Source organism: Onychostruthus taczanowskii, unplaced genomic scaffold (assembly GCF_017590055.1).
Source record: "Onychostruthus taczanowskii isolate IOZ18803 unplaced genomic scaffold, ASM1759005v1 scaffold28, whole genome shotgun sequence".
Taxonomy (NCBI): Eukaryota; Metazoa; Chordata; class Aves; order Passeriformes; family Passeridae; genus Onychostruthus; species Onychostruthus taczanowskii.
In genome coordinates, this window is record NW_024500128.1 from 3,559,476 (window position 1) to 3,573,236 (window position 13,761).

The 13,761-nt window shown below is 39.3% G+C and overlaps 1 protein-coding gene across 1 annotated transcript in view; it reads right to left on the reverse strand.

The window, feature by feature from the left end:
* Positions 1–13,761, reverse strand: part of CPNE4 (copine 4) — a 178,601-nt gene that overhangs the window by 20,890 nt on the left and 143,950 nt on the right. Inside the window, exon 11 of the mRNA XM_041407781.1 lies at positions 1,357–1,411. Coding sequence (XP_041263715.1) covers positions 1,357–1,411 — 55 coding nt within the window. The remainder of the gene's footprint in view (positions 1–1,356; positions 1,412–13,761) is intronic.

The window sequence follows — 13,761 nt, forward strand, 5'->3', positions numbered from 1 at the left end:
GTGCTGGAATCTTTATCTGTCACCAGGATACCACTGAAAAGACTTCAGCTGACACAGTGATACCTTCCTTCAAGCAGTCCTTAGATAAGGATGGCTCTCTGTGACTGGAAAAGTTGTAAGTTTTCCCCCACGCACCAGTGGTCACCTCACAGGCCCTGACACACCCCCTTAAACAACAGTGATGGTTGTCAACTGCTGCATTTGGACAAACATACAACATACACAGATGTTCTGAGCTCATAATACCACATTAAAATGTATATCAAAGCTCTGGAAGACATCTCTGACTTTGGAAAGCACTAACACTGGTATTACCCTTGAGGAACAAAGCAAGGCAAAACACCTTGCCAGGCACAGACAAGCTGAGAAAGCAATGTTGTTAAAACATACATTACTTACTACTTACCTTAGACATCTGTTTGCACAACATGTATCAAATTTGCTGTACATCACTACTGTTACTCTCCTGCAAGTATCAAGCCTACAAGCCGTGAGGAACACACTGGTGCATTTTTTTGCATCTGCTGATTGATGCCTTACAAGGCTGAATGCACACAATCTCTCTCAGAAATTCTTACCTGGCTTGTGTTCACCTCCCTACCTCAGCCACAGCCCAGAGACATAACTCAGAGCAGGGCACACAGGGACACTGGATGAAGTCTGCATGATTAGATGCTAATGCTTCTCCTTTTCAGACAGTATCTGAGTTTCAGAGTGCCCACCTAGATTTTGGTTACTTATCTATGCAGAACTACTCTTCTGCCCACACAACCTCTGTGAAGCAAAGGATTTTAATTTCTACTTATTTCTTCTTGGGCCTTTCTCCTCGGTTGGATGCTCCTTCTTTTACTTCACTGTCTTCACTCCAAGCCTACCAGATGGCATATTTATGCTCACAATTGCAGCATCACTGCAGATCACTCTCTTTTATTTATTTTTTTTTTGTTTTGTTTATAAATCCCACTTCTCTCTAGCGTGGCTACATGCTCTTGTACTTCTCTTCCTGGCATTGACTGTGTCCACTACGACACAGAATTTTGCCAAATTCTTCTCAAATCTTTATTTTCAGGAAGATGTTTGACAAGGGATGCTCAAAACATCATTTCTCCTCTTAGCATGCACTAACAAAGCTTTGCCAAAACCATAAAATATTTTGGGTGTCATCAAACAATTATTTTAAGTCCAGCCCTGTCTGATTTCTGGTTTCAGTGAGGTATCACTGGATGAGAAAGCCAAATGGAAGAAAACAAAGCAAAGGAGCTGTTCCTGTTTGCCACTGCCTTCCCTTTCACAATTTCTCCCTTATTTTGTGTCTCGTAACACAAGGAAATTAGAAAATTACACTTATGCACCTACTTTGTATTCTGGGGGTATTCTTGCTCCAAATCCAAAGGCTGGGAACATTTTGTCACTGGAAAAGAATGAAAAAAATATAAGAATACCCATAGAGAAATATTGTTACAATAAACATTCCTCTGTATGCATTCATGAGAAATGCAAAGCCTCACAACAGCACAGAAGTGGCTTTTAAGTCAAGTGATGGCAGAGTGGAAGGGTACTGGATTGAAGAAGTAGGGTTGTGTGCTGAACAGATTAGGGGGAGTGTGTTATGGAAGATTTTTCAGGTGTTTTGGGCAGTTAAAATCACTTGGAGAATCCTGAGAGATCAGGATGTCTTGTATTTCCCCAAATGTAATAACCAGTTTGTATTACCCACTCATTTGCATTACCTGGCTGAAACAAGAGTTTGTTGACTGAACAGCCTGTAACAACATTTATTTCATATAAATAGGGATGTGCTCCCCCAGGTCAGAAAATGGGTCTAGAGAAGATATGACTCAGATTAAAAGTGTTTACAAATTTGGGTTCTTACAGTTGTCCAGTTACTCAAAAGAGACTTCCTAAAGTATCTGAAAGGGGCAATTTCATGGTCCCAAACCTGCAGGTTGTGTAAAGCTTTCCACCTGCATCTTTAGTAGCTCCTCTAAAATATGAGATTATTTCAAATAGGCATAGATTGACTGATAACCTGCCAAAATGCCTTGGCATGGTCAGTTTGCTTTCAGACACTACAGTGAGGTTATTTTACCCCAGTTAGACATGGAAGAGAAAAAATACCTGATTTGGAGAACCTGGAAACTTCAAGACTGATAATACCCTTTCAGAAATGCAATAAAGTCTCACACAGCCCACATGCTGTCAAGCTGCCTCTTCCCAGATGGCAAAGTGGAAAAACAACAAGCTGCAAGGAATGTCTTGTCCCTGAGTCAGCAAAGCACTTGATCATACACTTGAGGTTAACATTCACTCAAACATATGCTTAATTCCAGACATATCCTGAAGTCTCACTGATGTCACTGAACTGTACTCCAGTCCTCTGATGAATCAGACTAGGTTTACCCTAGACTACTTAGAGGGTTTCACAGCCGTTGGAAGAGTTGAGTTCCAACTATCACGATTGGAACTTTTAAAAATTCCCAGGAGAGGCTAGCAGCTTCAATATTTTTGGTGTAGTTCAAGAGATGGCCACTCCAAGTATCAACTGAATAATTCATATCCCAGACATACTCCAAAAAAAATAATAGCACCCATTAAAGCTGCTCAGTTCTTCTGTCTGGCATAGGCTGTTAAAGGCATCATGATATTTCTGATACAACCTAAGGAAAAACTTAAAAGAAAGCAGAACTGTATCCCCTCTGCTGCATAAATTTCGGGAGCACAGTTCTGTGGACCATACGTTACACCATGTGACAATGGATCTTGGAAAGGAAGACTAACATCATTTGCATGGTAATGAAACATTTTTTTCCCAAGAGATGTCAGAAACGAAGTAGCTGCTGACATTCTATGCTAACCACCTGCTGACAGCATTCCCTTTCATTAAACACTTCTGGAAGCGGGAAAGCCCTTACAAATGGATGCAGGGAATTCAGGCACACATTTTGAGGGTAAGAAATAAGAAACCATTAGAAAGGAATCTGAGAGGGGAAAAAAAAAATCTTGTTTTACATCAATGATTAAGCATGGCTGGATTAGAAAATCAAATTCTTGTGGAGCTGCAGTTAGTTGATTTGGGGCAAGAACAAACAAAATAATTTTACTTAGAATTTTACTTAGGTAGAACATAAGTGTCTAAGTTCAACGTTAGCAGCAGTTATACAACTGGGAGATGCCTGAACCCATCCAGTGCCTGAATTCTACTGCAGTTTTTCTGGAGTGTAAACAAGTGTAGGCACTCTTGTATCTGCAGCTCCTGCTTCTGCTCTGCAGCAATTCAGAGACAGCAATAAGTCATACCTCCAGCAGCTTGGATTCTCCTTCTGGTGGCGAGACTCCCACATTCCCAGTCACACAGTGGCACAGCCCCCACTGTTATTCTGCACCCAGAATACCTTACCTCCACAGTCAGGACACTTGTCTTTATGTTTGAACCTCCCACATCTCCTTTTTGAGTAAGTGCAACCATTACATTGTGAAAGAGTGAAGCAGCATCATGTACCCCCTCAGGATGGGGCTCCATATGGCTGTTTTTTAGAGTGTCCTGGGGTCTTCTGTGCTTAGTACTTTCTGTTGTCTCAGCCAGAATAGCTCCACACTCTCATTAGGTAGCTAACCAGAATTTAGGTCCATACCTCTGGTAATCTGATTCAAGCTGCTGGGACCAAGAAATTAACTCTCATGTGCTATTGGAGCTTGATTTTTAAGGTAAGAAGGGAAACTTCTGACATTCATGACATCCCTTACATAAAAAAGGACATCATGTCATCCCCTGGCCACACCTCAAAAATTGCAGCTGATAGCTTTCAGAATAAAAATAAAATTTATATGCACGTATTTAAATGTACTCCCATTTTTCTTCTATCACAAAACAAGGTGTTTAGCTATATTAACTATTTAGTAAATGACAGTTTAATGGCTTAGTGGTGTTTTACAATATAACCCCCTCTACTCTTCCCATCCACCCTTCACTTGATCATATGTGAAACAAATCCAACAGCTGAGCCTGCTGCCCTCATTCTGCTTGTCCTGCACTACTGAGACACAGCAGGGAAAAAGTGACCCAGAAGGGCAGACAAGAACTCTCTCACTTGCAGGATAATCCTTTTATGGTGTGACAGCTGCTCTAAAAGATCCAGGGCTATCAGGGCAGCATGCAGGAGAAAGCAGAGCAGCTTCCCAGCTTCTCTGGGAAGCTATGTCAAGGGTTAGGCCATTCAGGGACTTAAACTATAGTCAGAAAATGAAAAGAAGGTTTTCTCCTGCCTCAAGGGTGAATCACATGCATCAGAGACTCCAGCCCTGTTTCCCAGCCTGGCATTTCAGTAGGAAAGGGATCTGCTCTAATGATTTTTCTTTGTAATTTAAACTCACTCGAAAGAAGAAAAGTGAGAACCAGTTTTCTTTTTCTTCATAGTGCTTGCTCAGACATTTGGGTGTCATTAACAGCAGGAAATAGGCCTGTGACCGTGGCTGAAGCAATGGGACATAGCCACAGACATGATCTGTGAGCACCCTCCCTGGTGCAGCACTGGCTCCTGCCAACCAGCACCCCCAGAGACCTCCCGGGGTCAGCGATGGGTCTGATGCTCAGACCAAACCTCAGGGTTTGGCTTTTGTATTTTTCAGATTCTGTGCTGCTTTGGTGTGTAGTTCTGAGCTTCATGTTGGGGGATGGTAAGCTCTCCTTGCAGAGAAGACAAAGCAATTCCTTCTCTAGCTTGGGACCAAGGACAGCTGATCCGAATCTCAGGCCCAAGATCATAAACAATGGTAGACTGAAGAGAGAAAGACAAGAATGATGGGACTTCATAATCTAAAGCTGTAATTGGACAATTAACTCCAATATGCTAATGGACCAGAACTTATCCAAGTGATAGACCTCATGACCCATCGTCCATTTTGTGACCATTTTGGGTTCATCTTGGGTGTAGCCCTGGCTGGGCTCTTGTACTGCCCAAGGTGTATCCATGGAGGCGTTTTGATAAATACCTAGGTTATTCTTTAACTCTGTCCAGCCTCTGTTCTAGGTCAGCCTTCAGAAGGCATCAGGTCCAGCTGTGCCTGACACTGCTCCCAAATGCAGTTTGGGCATCACCAGTTTGTGCTGGAAGGAGGAAAGCAGAAACACAAGGACGTGGGCAGTGTCATGTCCTTGGCCTCAGTTAACCTTTGACTTGTTTTGTTTAAAACTGGCCAGAGTATCCTTAGCACACAAAAGGAAACTGCCTGCACTGTCCTGCTGAAGGCAGATTGATAAAGGGAAAGGATTGGAGAGAAACATGCAACTGGAAAAAAAGTTGGTTCTATAGAATCTGAAACTTACAGAATGGAGTAAGAAAAAGAGGACTGTGACTTGGCAGAATGTTTACAAAATTACTCCATCGCGTCTAATTCACCTTTTATATTTTCTTTGTTTTGCACAGGTTCCCTTGAAAATTTAAATGTGGTATAACTTTCAAGAAGATTAAGTACTTGACATGAAGATCAAAAAAGCAAAAGCATCAGACTCTGAATTTTATACCTGGTTATTTAAGGACCATGAGTAGTCATGCAAGCATAGATGTGTATGACTTCTGGTACTTTTTCAGTCAAACATGAATATATTACTGAAAGATACCCAAGACCGAGCAGATCTATGTTATACCCTGAAAGAAAAATCAGGGAGAGGATTCAGGTTCAGTGTTCATATTGATCAATATAAATTAATGCACACAGAAATTAATTGTCAGGGCTCCAAGGCTGCAGTCTTCTGAACAGAAATACAACCAGAAAAAAGTTTGTCAGTAGCCTCAACTAAAACATAACACGATAGCAGAAAATAATATCTGAAAATATCCTATATTTTCCTTTTGGGATATTGCTCAGTTTTAAACACCCATCCTTTAAGCTACCTACTGGAAGCAGAGCAAGAGCAATGACAAATCAAAACACTAACAGGAGCAGAGAGAAGAGAGATTTCAGTGAGCTGTACTGCACCTACAGGAAAAGAGATGAATAGAGGTAATACTCTGGTTTTGTAAATTGGTAAAAGTGACACAGATAATGATCCTATTTTCTATTTCACTGGGAAGCCTAGTGCTACTGTAAGGAAAGAAATATGCTTATTATAAAGAGACAAAATAAAGAACATTTCAAAATCCTGTCTCATTAAGCACTGGTGCCTTCTGACATGGAGTATCACTGAAACCAGGATATTACATTTATTCTGAAAAAGATTTGCTATTCCCATTAATGAGAGGGAGAAAACTCTTCCACTAGGTAAAATTAATTAGTCAGGCATTAAAGACATTTTGCAACCTCCTCAGAAGCCTCAGGGACAGATGATGCTTGAGCTATTCAGCAGTGCAGCAATACCTGTATTCAAAAAGGTTGCCAGGACTATGCTCTCTGAAAATCAGTTGCTTTTAAAGATTGAAATTTGAAATCTGGGTTCTTAATTGTATGGAGAAAAAAGGCCTAAGCCATTCTAAATTAATTCTGAATTTATTAATTCTGAAAGATTAACTCCTAGCTAGCCTCTTATGCAACTTCTTTGGGACTAATTTTATTGGTTCCCATTAAAGCCCTTTGGTATGTAGCTATAGCTGTCCTTAAGTTAAATCTTCTGAATTTAATGCAGCCTTTGTATGGATACTACTGAACTGACCTTGGAGACCATCAGCATGAAAACCTGCTCACTTTATGTTAGAACAACACAGTAGCACAAACAGTACTAATGATGCAGTGAGTGGGGGGAAGGAAAAAACATGGAGTGAGGAGAGAGAAACACTAAGAGCTCACTTTTAGTCACAAATATCTGAGAATCTTACATTTACAGCTTGCAAGGAGAATACCAGACTAGAATCCCTGGATATTAAGCTGTCACTTGAAATTTTGGTCTTAGGTCAAATCAGAACTACCAGGGAGAGATTTTGAAAGTTCTGGAGGCAGAAAAATCAATTATTATGCCTTTCATTTTCAATCCCAGTCTTAAAAGAATAAACTGTGGATTTGCTCTGCTTGACATACTCTTCTCATGACAAAATCAGATAATTTTCCTCTATTAGTAAGAAAATTTAAATTAACAAAATTAAAAAGGGAGATGTGTGTTACACATGTAATTGAAAATGGTGTGAATGTGAGGAGAGAAAGAAGGAGGGGAAGAAGGCACAGAAAGAAGAAGGGGGAAAACATCAAGGAAAAGGTAAAGGAAAAGATAGAAAGAAAACAGCAAACATCACAAACAAAATAGAGCTATCTCTATACTCAATTAAAATTGTAATCTGTCGTGTTCAGGGAGTGAACTGGAAGACTATGAGCTGAATTGTTGCTTTTCTAAAGCATATGAATGAATCATGTTTCTGAGTATATTATTTAGTACTTATCTGACAAGGGCTTGATGCCAGTAAATTCTGAATCATAACAGCTTACAGGGATTAACAGCAGTTCCAAAGAAAATACAGAAATCATTTGAAATAGTTAAACATTTTCAGCTCCCACTTTGCAAGCAGAGCCGGCCAAATAAAGGACATGATCTGGCATGGGGGTTGGAACTAGATGATCCTTAAGGTCCCTTGCAACACAAGACATTCCAGGATTCTATGATCAAATAGGGTTAAATGAAATAATTTCAGTTGAAGGGACCAGAGCCCATCCATTTCACCACTTGCAGGCTTGCACAGCCACCTGTGCTCCTCCAGGATGCAGAGCCAGGCTGTGGTCCAGCTCTCAGCCTGCCCCAGGCAGAGTCAGAAAGACCACAGGAGTTCAGCAGCAGCAGTGTTTTCACCCACTGACCTGGATTCTTCCCTAAGGCATTGCTCCGCTGTCACCAAATATTCACTGTGTGGTTATGTCTGGTTTGATACAACCTCATCCCTGGTTTTGGCCAGGTCACTGCGTGTTGCATCAAGCCTGCTCTGTGCCAAACACAGCTTGGCATTCAGTCCATAGTGCACAGTGATTTCCAGTGGAGTAGCAAGGATGATAATCATACATCTTGGTCACAAAAGAGGTCTGGGAGCATGCAAATCAATGGTAAATCACTGCAACAGTACACAATTGTCTGGGCTGTCACAAAGAAGCTGCGTCATTGGGTGCAAAATCCTGACATAAAAATTCATTCACTATCTTTAATTACAGCTCTCAGGCACCTTAGGGGAGCTGGAATCTGCTGAATACTGAGAAATAGGTGCTGGCATGTAATTGTGTTTCAAAAATATGAAGCAACGCCTGTCTCACCTGAGGGAGAAATAGTTAATGAAGCAGGGGAATACAAATTCCCTGAAGCTAACCACCAAAAGGCATCTACTCATGAAATAACTAACAAAGCCAAATCCAGTTACAATGGATTTAAACTTCCCTTTGTTAACATTAAAAGAATTGCAAAAGAAGATCTGCAGGGTAAAAATATCAAGTAAACTCAGAAATTCCTAAACTGGGGAATACACACAGAAAAAAAAAGTCACTAGAGATTTAGGGAGGAGTAGGTTAAGCAAAAGGAAATGGCAGCAAGATCTATCACTTGCTAGAAGGATAGCCTAATAAAATAACATACTCAGGAAGGTGAGACAAAATGTCAAGCTTCCCTGCAAGGTAACAAATAAATTGCAATGACCTGATTTATGCCTACATGAATGACCCAATTCAGTAAAATGCATCTTGAAAAAGAAATGAGACTCTACAGCTGGGAATAAACTAGGAAAGGAGATGCTGCAAGAGGCTACAATGAGTTGTCTTTAAGTTCCCAAACTAGGCAGTTTTCAGAGAGTCTTGTATTTTAAGGGGTTGACATATGTCTCTAAAACTTCCAAAACCCTAACTCTAGTGATTTGGCTCATCTGTGGGATTATGTATGGAAAACTGTACCATCACTGAAAGGGTAATTCTCACACAAACTGTGATCTCAGATGCTTGAAATCCAGCATGCCTTGAAGGTGACACTGCAGGCAGGAGGCTGAATTCCATCAGGTAAGGCACAGGTTGTGAAGAACTCCAGACTGAATAGTGAGGGGTCCCTGCCCTCCTGAACCACAAGTGTGGCTTACAGTATGTAGTGCACTAGGCAACCACAAAAACAAAAGATTTGCCAGACATCATTCTGTCCTTTTTTACAAATTACGTTTGAAAAGGGTTGGTCTTGCTCTGCAACAATTTTATATCAGAAAATATCTATCCCTAAGGGGTGTGCCGGGAAGAGGGGATAACAGGATTGCATTGGCATGTATATACACACATAGAGAGTTGCTGGGAGAGGAATTTTTCATCAAATGCTCTCAAAATACAAACGAACTTTCTAAGCTGAGCAAGATAAAACCTTTATCTCTAGATGATACAGTGACTTAATGTGATCAAATGAGCTGTTGGTGTAATTTTACCAAAACTGGAATGATATTAAGTCAAAATGAAGAACACTAGGAAAATAAGTTACAGCAATACCATAATTGAAGTGTATTGATGACTACACACATTCAGCTAGGCATCACTGAATATGCAGGAGGAAATGGGCTACTATATTCTGTTCATCTGATAATTTGAAATTTCTGACCAAGGTCAATTTCACAGTGATTTGGAGGTGATACTAAGATAATAAATGCAACATAATTCACAAGAATGATCTAGTTTTAACTGAGAGCAATTGGACACATAAACCTGTTAACATCAACTCAGGCATGGTGTTCATTTACCCTGCAGATGGGTTTCCAAATGTGAATAATTCTCAGCTATACCCTAATAAAATAGAGTGGATTACTAAACTAGCTATGTCCTTAACAATGCAAGGAGGAAAGTCACCCTTCCAAAATTGTGGAAAGGATTGCATTGACTAAAGGCGCACTAGGTAAGAATCAAATGGCACCAGTGAAAGTGACAACAGAAATTGCTCCTTTACTTATGCATATTTACTTATTGTTTACACAGATGTCTAGTTTCTACAGCAGTAGGTGGAATGCAATGTTTGCAGGGCTTTACATGTCACGTAGTTTTCTTCAGAAAGGACTTTTGACAGAGAAATCCCTACAGTACCAGTTTGCACAGTTGCAGAAAAGTGTCAAGTACTGCACTGACCAATGCTCTTCAGAGGAGATCCCAAGCTGAGCTGCGAAATAGTACAGACTGCACAGAAAAGCCACGTAGAAGGTTCAGATTTTCAGGTTTCTACCAGCTGACAGAGTGCAGCAGAGGTCTGAAAAGCATTTGGAGGAAGCTGCAGCTAAGCAGTTTTGTAACAAAACAAACTTGGAAGGGACTGCTTGTGACTGGTGCACTGGCACAGGAACTGAGTTCCTGGAAGGAAAGGCACAAAGAAGACACAAAGATGAAAACTTGGCAATGGAAAAGGCAGAGCCACAAGAATTGTCAGGATCTGCCTAGATAAAGGCTTGCATAGATGTGTATAAATTTGTGTACATGTATTTAAATACATGCACACATCCACACACGTCTGCATGTATGTACATTATGAAGTCATCTTCCCAAAACAGTCGGTGTATGAGACTAATTCTCCTGTACTGATTCTTGGGAGAAAAAGTGGTGATTGTGGAAACCCCTTGGTGATGTGGGAACCCTTATGTGGCAGAAGTCTACAAATGACAGGTTCTGCAAGGTCAAATACTGAATATATGCTTGTATTTATTATGTAATTGTGCCAGTCTAGGCCCTCAGCTATTAAATCCAAGGATTTTACTGCAGTTTGAAAATGGAAACTATTAGTGATTCATTTTGTCAGTGCAGTTCTAGACCTGGGTTATCCAAACACTTCTGAATATATTTACCCACACCTGAGCTTGTTGACAAACCTAAGCTACAAGTTTTTCTGTATAGGTTACTGTTTCTCTATTCTTCTTTTGTTGTATGTCTATGCAAATTTGGCCCTATTAAAGCACTAAATAAAAAGATTCATGTCTTTTCTCTGAAGATTTTTAAACTTGTTTAGATATGCTAATCAGCTTTTTTGCTAAACAGCCTCCAGAAAGGTTGTTTCTGTAATTAAAGTGATAAAGAGAGATGCTTAATAATTAAGCATATTTTTATTTATTGATCTGCATGAGTAGATAAAATTTTAACATCTACAGCTCTGTGTAGTAAGTTCATGAAATATTTAATGTCAGATATAGTGCCAGTAATTCTAGGCATCATTCTTTTACCCCAGTTTTAATGAACTACTATTGTACTATTATCACAATGAAAGCAAGTTTCTGTTTTTCTCTTTCTGTCTGGCAAAATTACCTCACAGTATTTAAGACAGATCCTTCCAGTCGAGGTGGCTTGCTGAGTCTTCATCCACAAACCCAGACAGAGCTTCAGGATGAAGCGACCTGTTAAGTGATTCCTGGGGATAAGCTTCTGATTACTGAAGAAAGCTGTAAACTCTGAGATCTCTCTCCACTTAAAGCCTTAATTGAAACCACAGTGTTTAAGTATGGACTGATATTTGTATTTGGGAGTAATTGCACTCATTTATATATGATTTTCATAACATGTACTATGTTACAAATCCCTTGTTCTCTTTCTCCTCCCTAACTGCCCTCTGCTGGTACCTCAGGAAAAATATTTCTGGGACAGTTGGAACTCCTCAGGCTTATATTTTTTTTCACTTAGATCTACACCAAAAGCAACATACTGGGCAGGGAACCCTGGTCCTTTTATTTTCTCCTTTCATTTTTTTTCCTTCTAAAATTTGAAGTGCAGTTTACAGAGCAGGCAGGGCTTATATACAGTTTTCAATCATAGTGAACATCCTTGCTCAGGCCTAAAATATGAAAAAGAAGCCATAAAGAGCAATTTTTGCATTTAATCAGCAACTGCTGCAATTAATTGTTTCCAGAACCTAATGATGCAAATCAGACTGACTTCAGGAGTTTCATGTCTTTTGTGGAAGGTGGCCTGGTTTCTAAATTTTCATTCTTAAGTATTTTCTAGAGCTCTACACATAAATAATTCCTGTCCTTTGCAGGAATAATGTACTCTTTGCTTATTAGTGTCCTTTGGGGAGGTTGCTAGTCAAGTATGTTTTACACAAGCCGTTTATTTGTTAACATATGATCTCAGTGTGAATGTCACTTTCAAGGAGCTACTTGAGGATTTAGAGTTAAGGAGACTATTTGCCTAAATGAAAAGAAATCATTAGTGTCAGGAAACAGAGTTTATCTTCCATGTGTGTCAAGGGCTCTTGAAACTGAAGAAAAATCTGCTGTATCCTTAAGAGTGAATGAATTAACAGAGAGATTTAAAATAATTAAGAACTAAGACTATTTGGAAATAGATTTTGAATAAAACGAAGATAAATTTGACAGGATTTTACAAAACTATGTGGTCAAATATATGGAAGCATGCATTGAGAGCCTAGATAAGAATGAGGATGGCTCATCAAGAATAGGAAGTTCCAAAAATATCCAATGCAGTAAATGCTTTTGCATTTGATAATGCAGTAAAAGCATTTGATAAAGTACATCTAATCTTGTCTTTTTCAATGAATGAATATTGATTTGACCACACAAAACCTGATTCTCCTGCTTGTTTGTGAACGCTTTTTATTAATCCAATTAAGAATCTGAATGTATGAACAAACATAAAACTAGGTGTAGCAAAAAATAAAATAAAATCAGCAAGGTAAATGGGAGGCAGTAGACATTTCTGTGTGGGGAAAACAATTAATAAGAAAGTTCAAATTCAGTAAAACTCTTAATTCCATTTTAGTGCCATCTATACTTTGCATAATACCTCAGGATTTGCTTCAGTCAGACTGAATTCAATGGGATTAGACAATAAGCTTGAATGTCTTGCTGATTCAGAACAGAAGTTTTAATGCAAAGATAAATATTTAATGTAATTTAACAAGATTCTTTATAAGCATAACCAAAAGAAAAACTACTAACTGTGGAAATCAGATTTCAAAGTGAGGAGCAGATTTGCAAGACCTGCCATGGGCTTCACCCACAATAACATCATTAAAACCTACCATAATGTAAGATCATTTAGGAAGTATTTCAGCCTTTAGCATTGTGTACAAGGAAAACATTTATCCTTGCAAACAAGCTATTTACAGTTCCATTCCAGCCCATTTTTCCTTTGCTGGAAACAGCAATCACTGCAGAATGAAAGATGAGCTACACTCATGGCTATTGCTTGTATTCCAGCACCGGTAAAAAAAATCATTAAGATCAAAGCACCAGCCATTTTAATAAACTGTGAGCACTGTTGTTGTTGTGGCTTATGGCTTTGCTCTGCACAGAGGAAAGATGTAAACAGCACAAAAAGTCTTTTTTTTTTTTTTTTACTGAATGGCTTTGTATTAACACTAAATACTAAATATTCTACACACATAAGTATATTTAATACCTCTAAGTTATGTGCATACCTATATATATTAATATACACATGAGTAGACCTCTAGTTCTGTATACAAAGAGGTAGCTCAGGTCCTGACTTGCAATCAGGACATGGCCAGACATTATGCTGGGACAAAAGGGGAAAGCAAATGTTCCCTGATTCCCCAGTTTAGTCATAGGCTTCTCTGGCTTCCAAAATGGTGTTGTTGTTCCATGCCAAGCAGGGTGCAGTTTTATGACACAAATTGAAAAGCTTTGGGAAAGAGCTGCCATGCAGAAAGACACATTCAAAATTATTATATAGCTTAAGAGAGCTTCATATCTTTTGTAAGATTTTAGTCACAGATCCTTTATTTCAATTGTTGAATGAGTTTGCCTTTCCCCATATCTGGGTGTTCAACCAGCAAAGACACCTGCCACCTACCTTTTGAAAACAGCATTCTCTTGAAGGGGT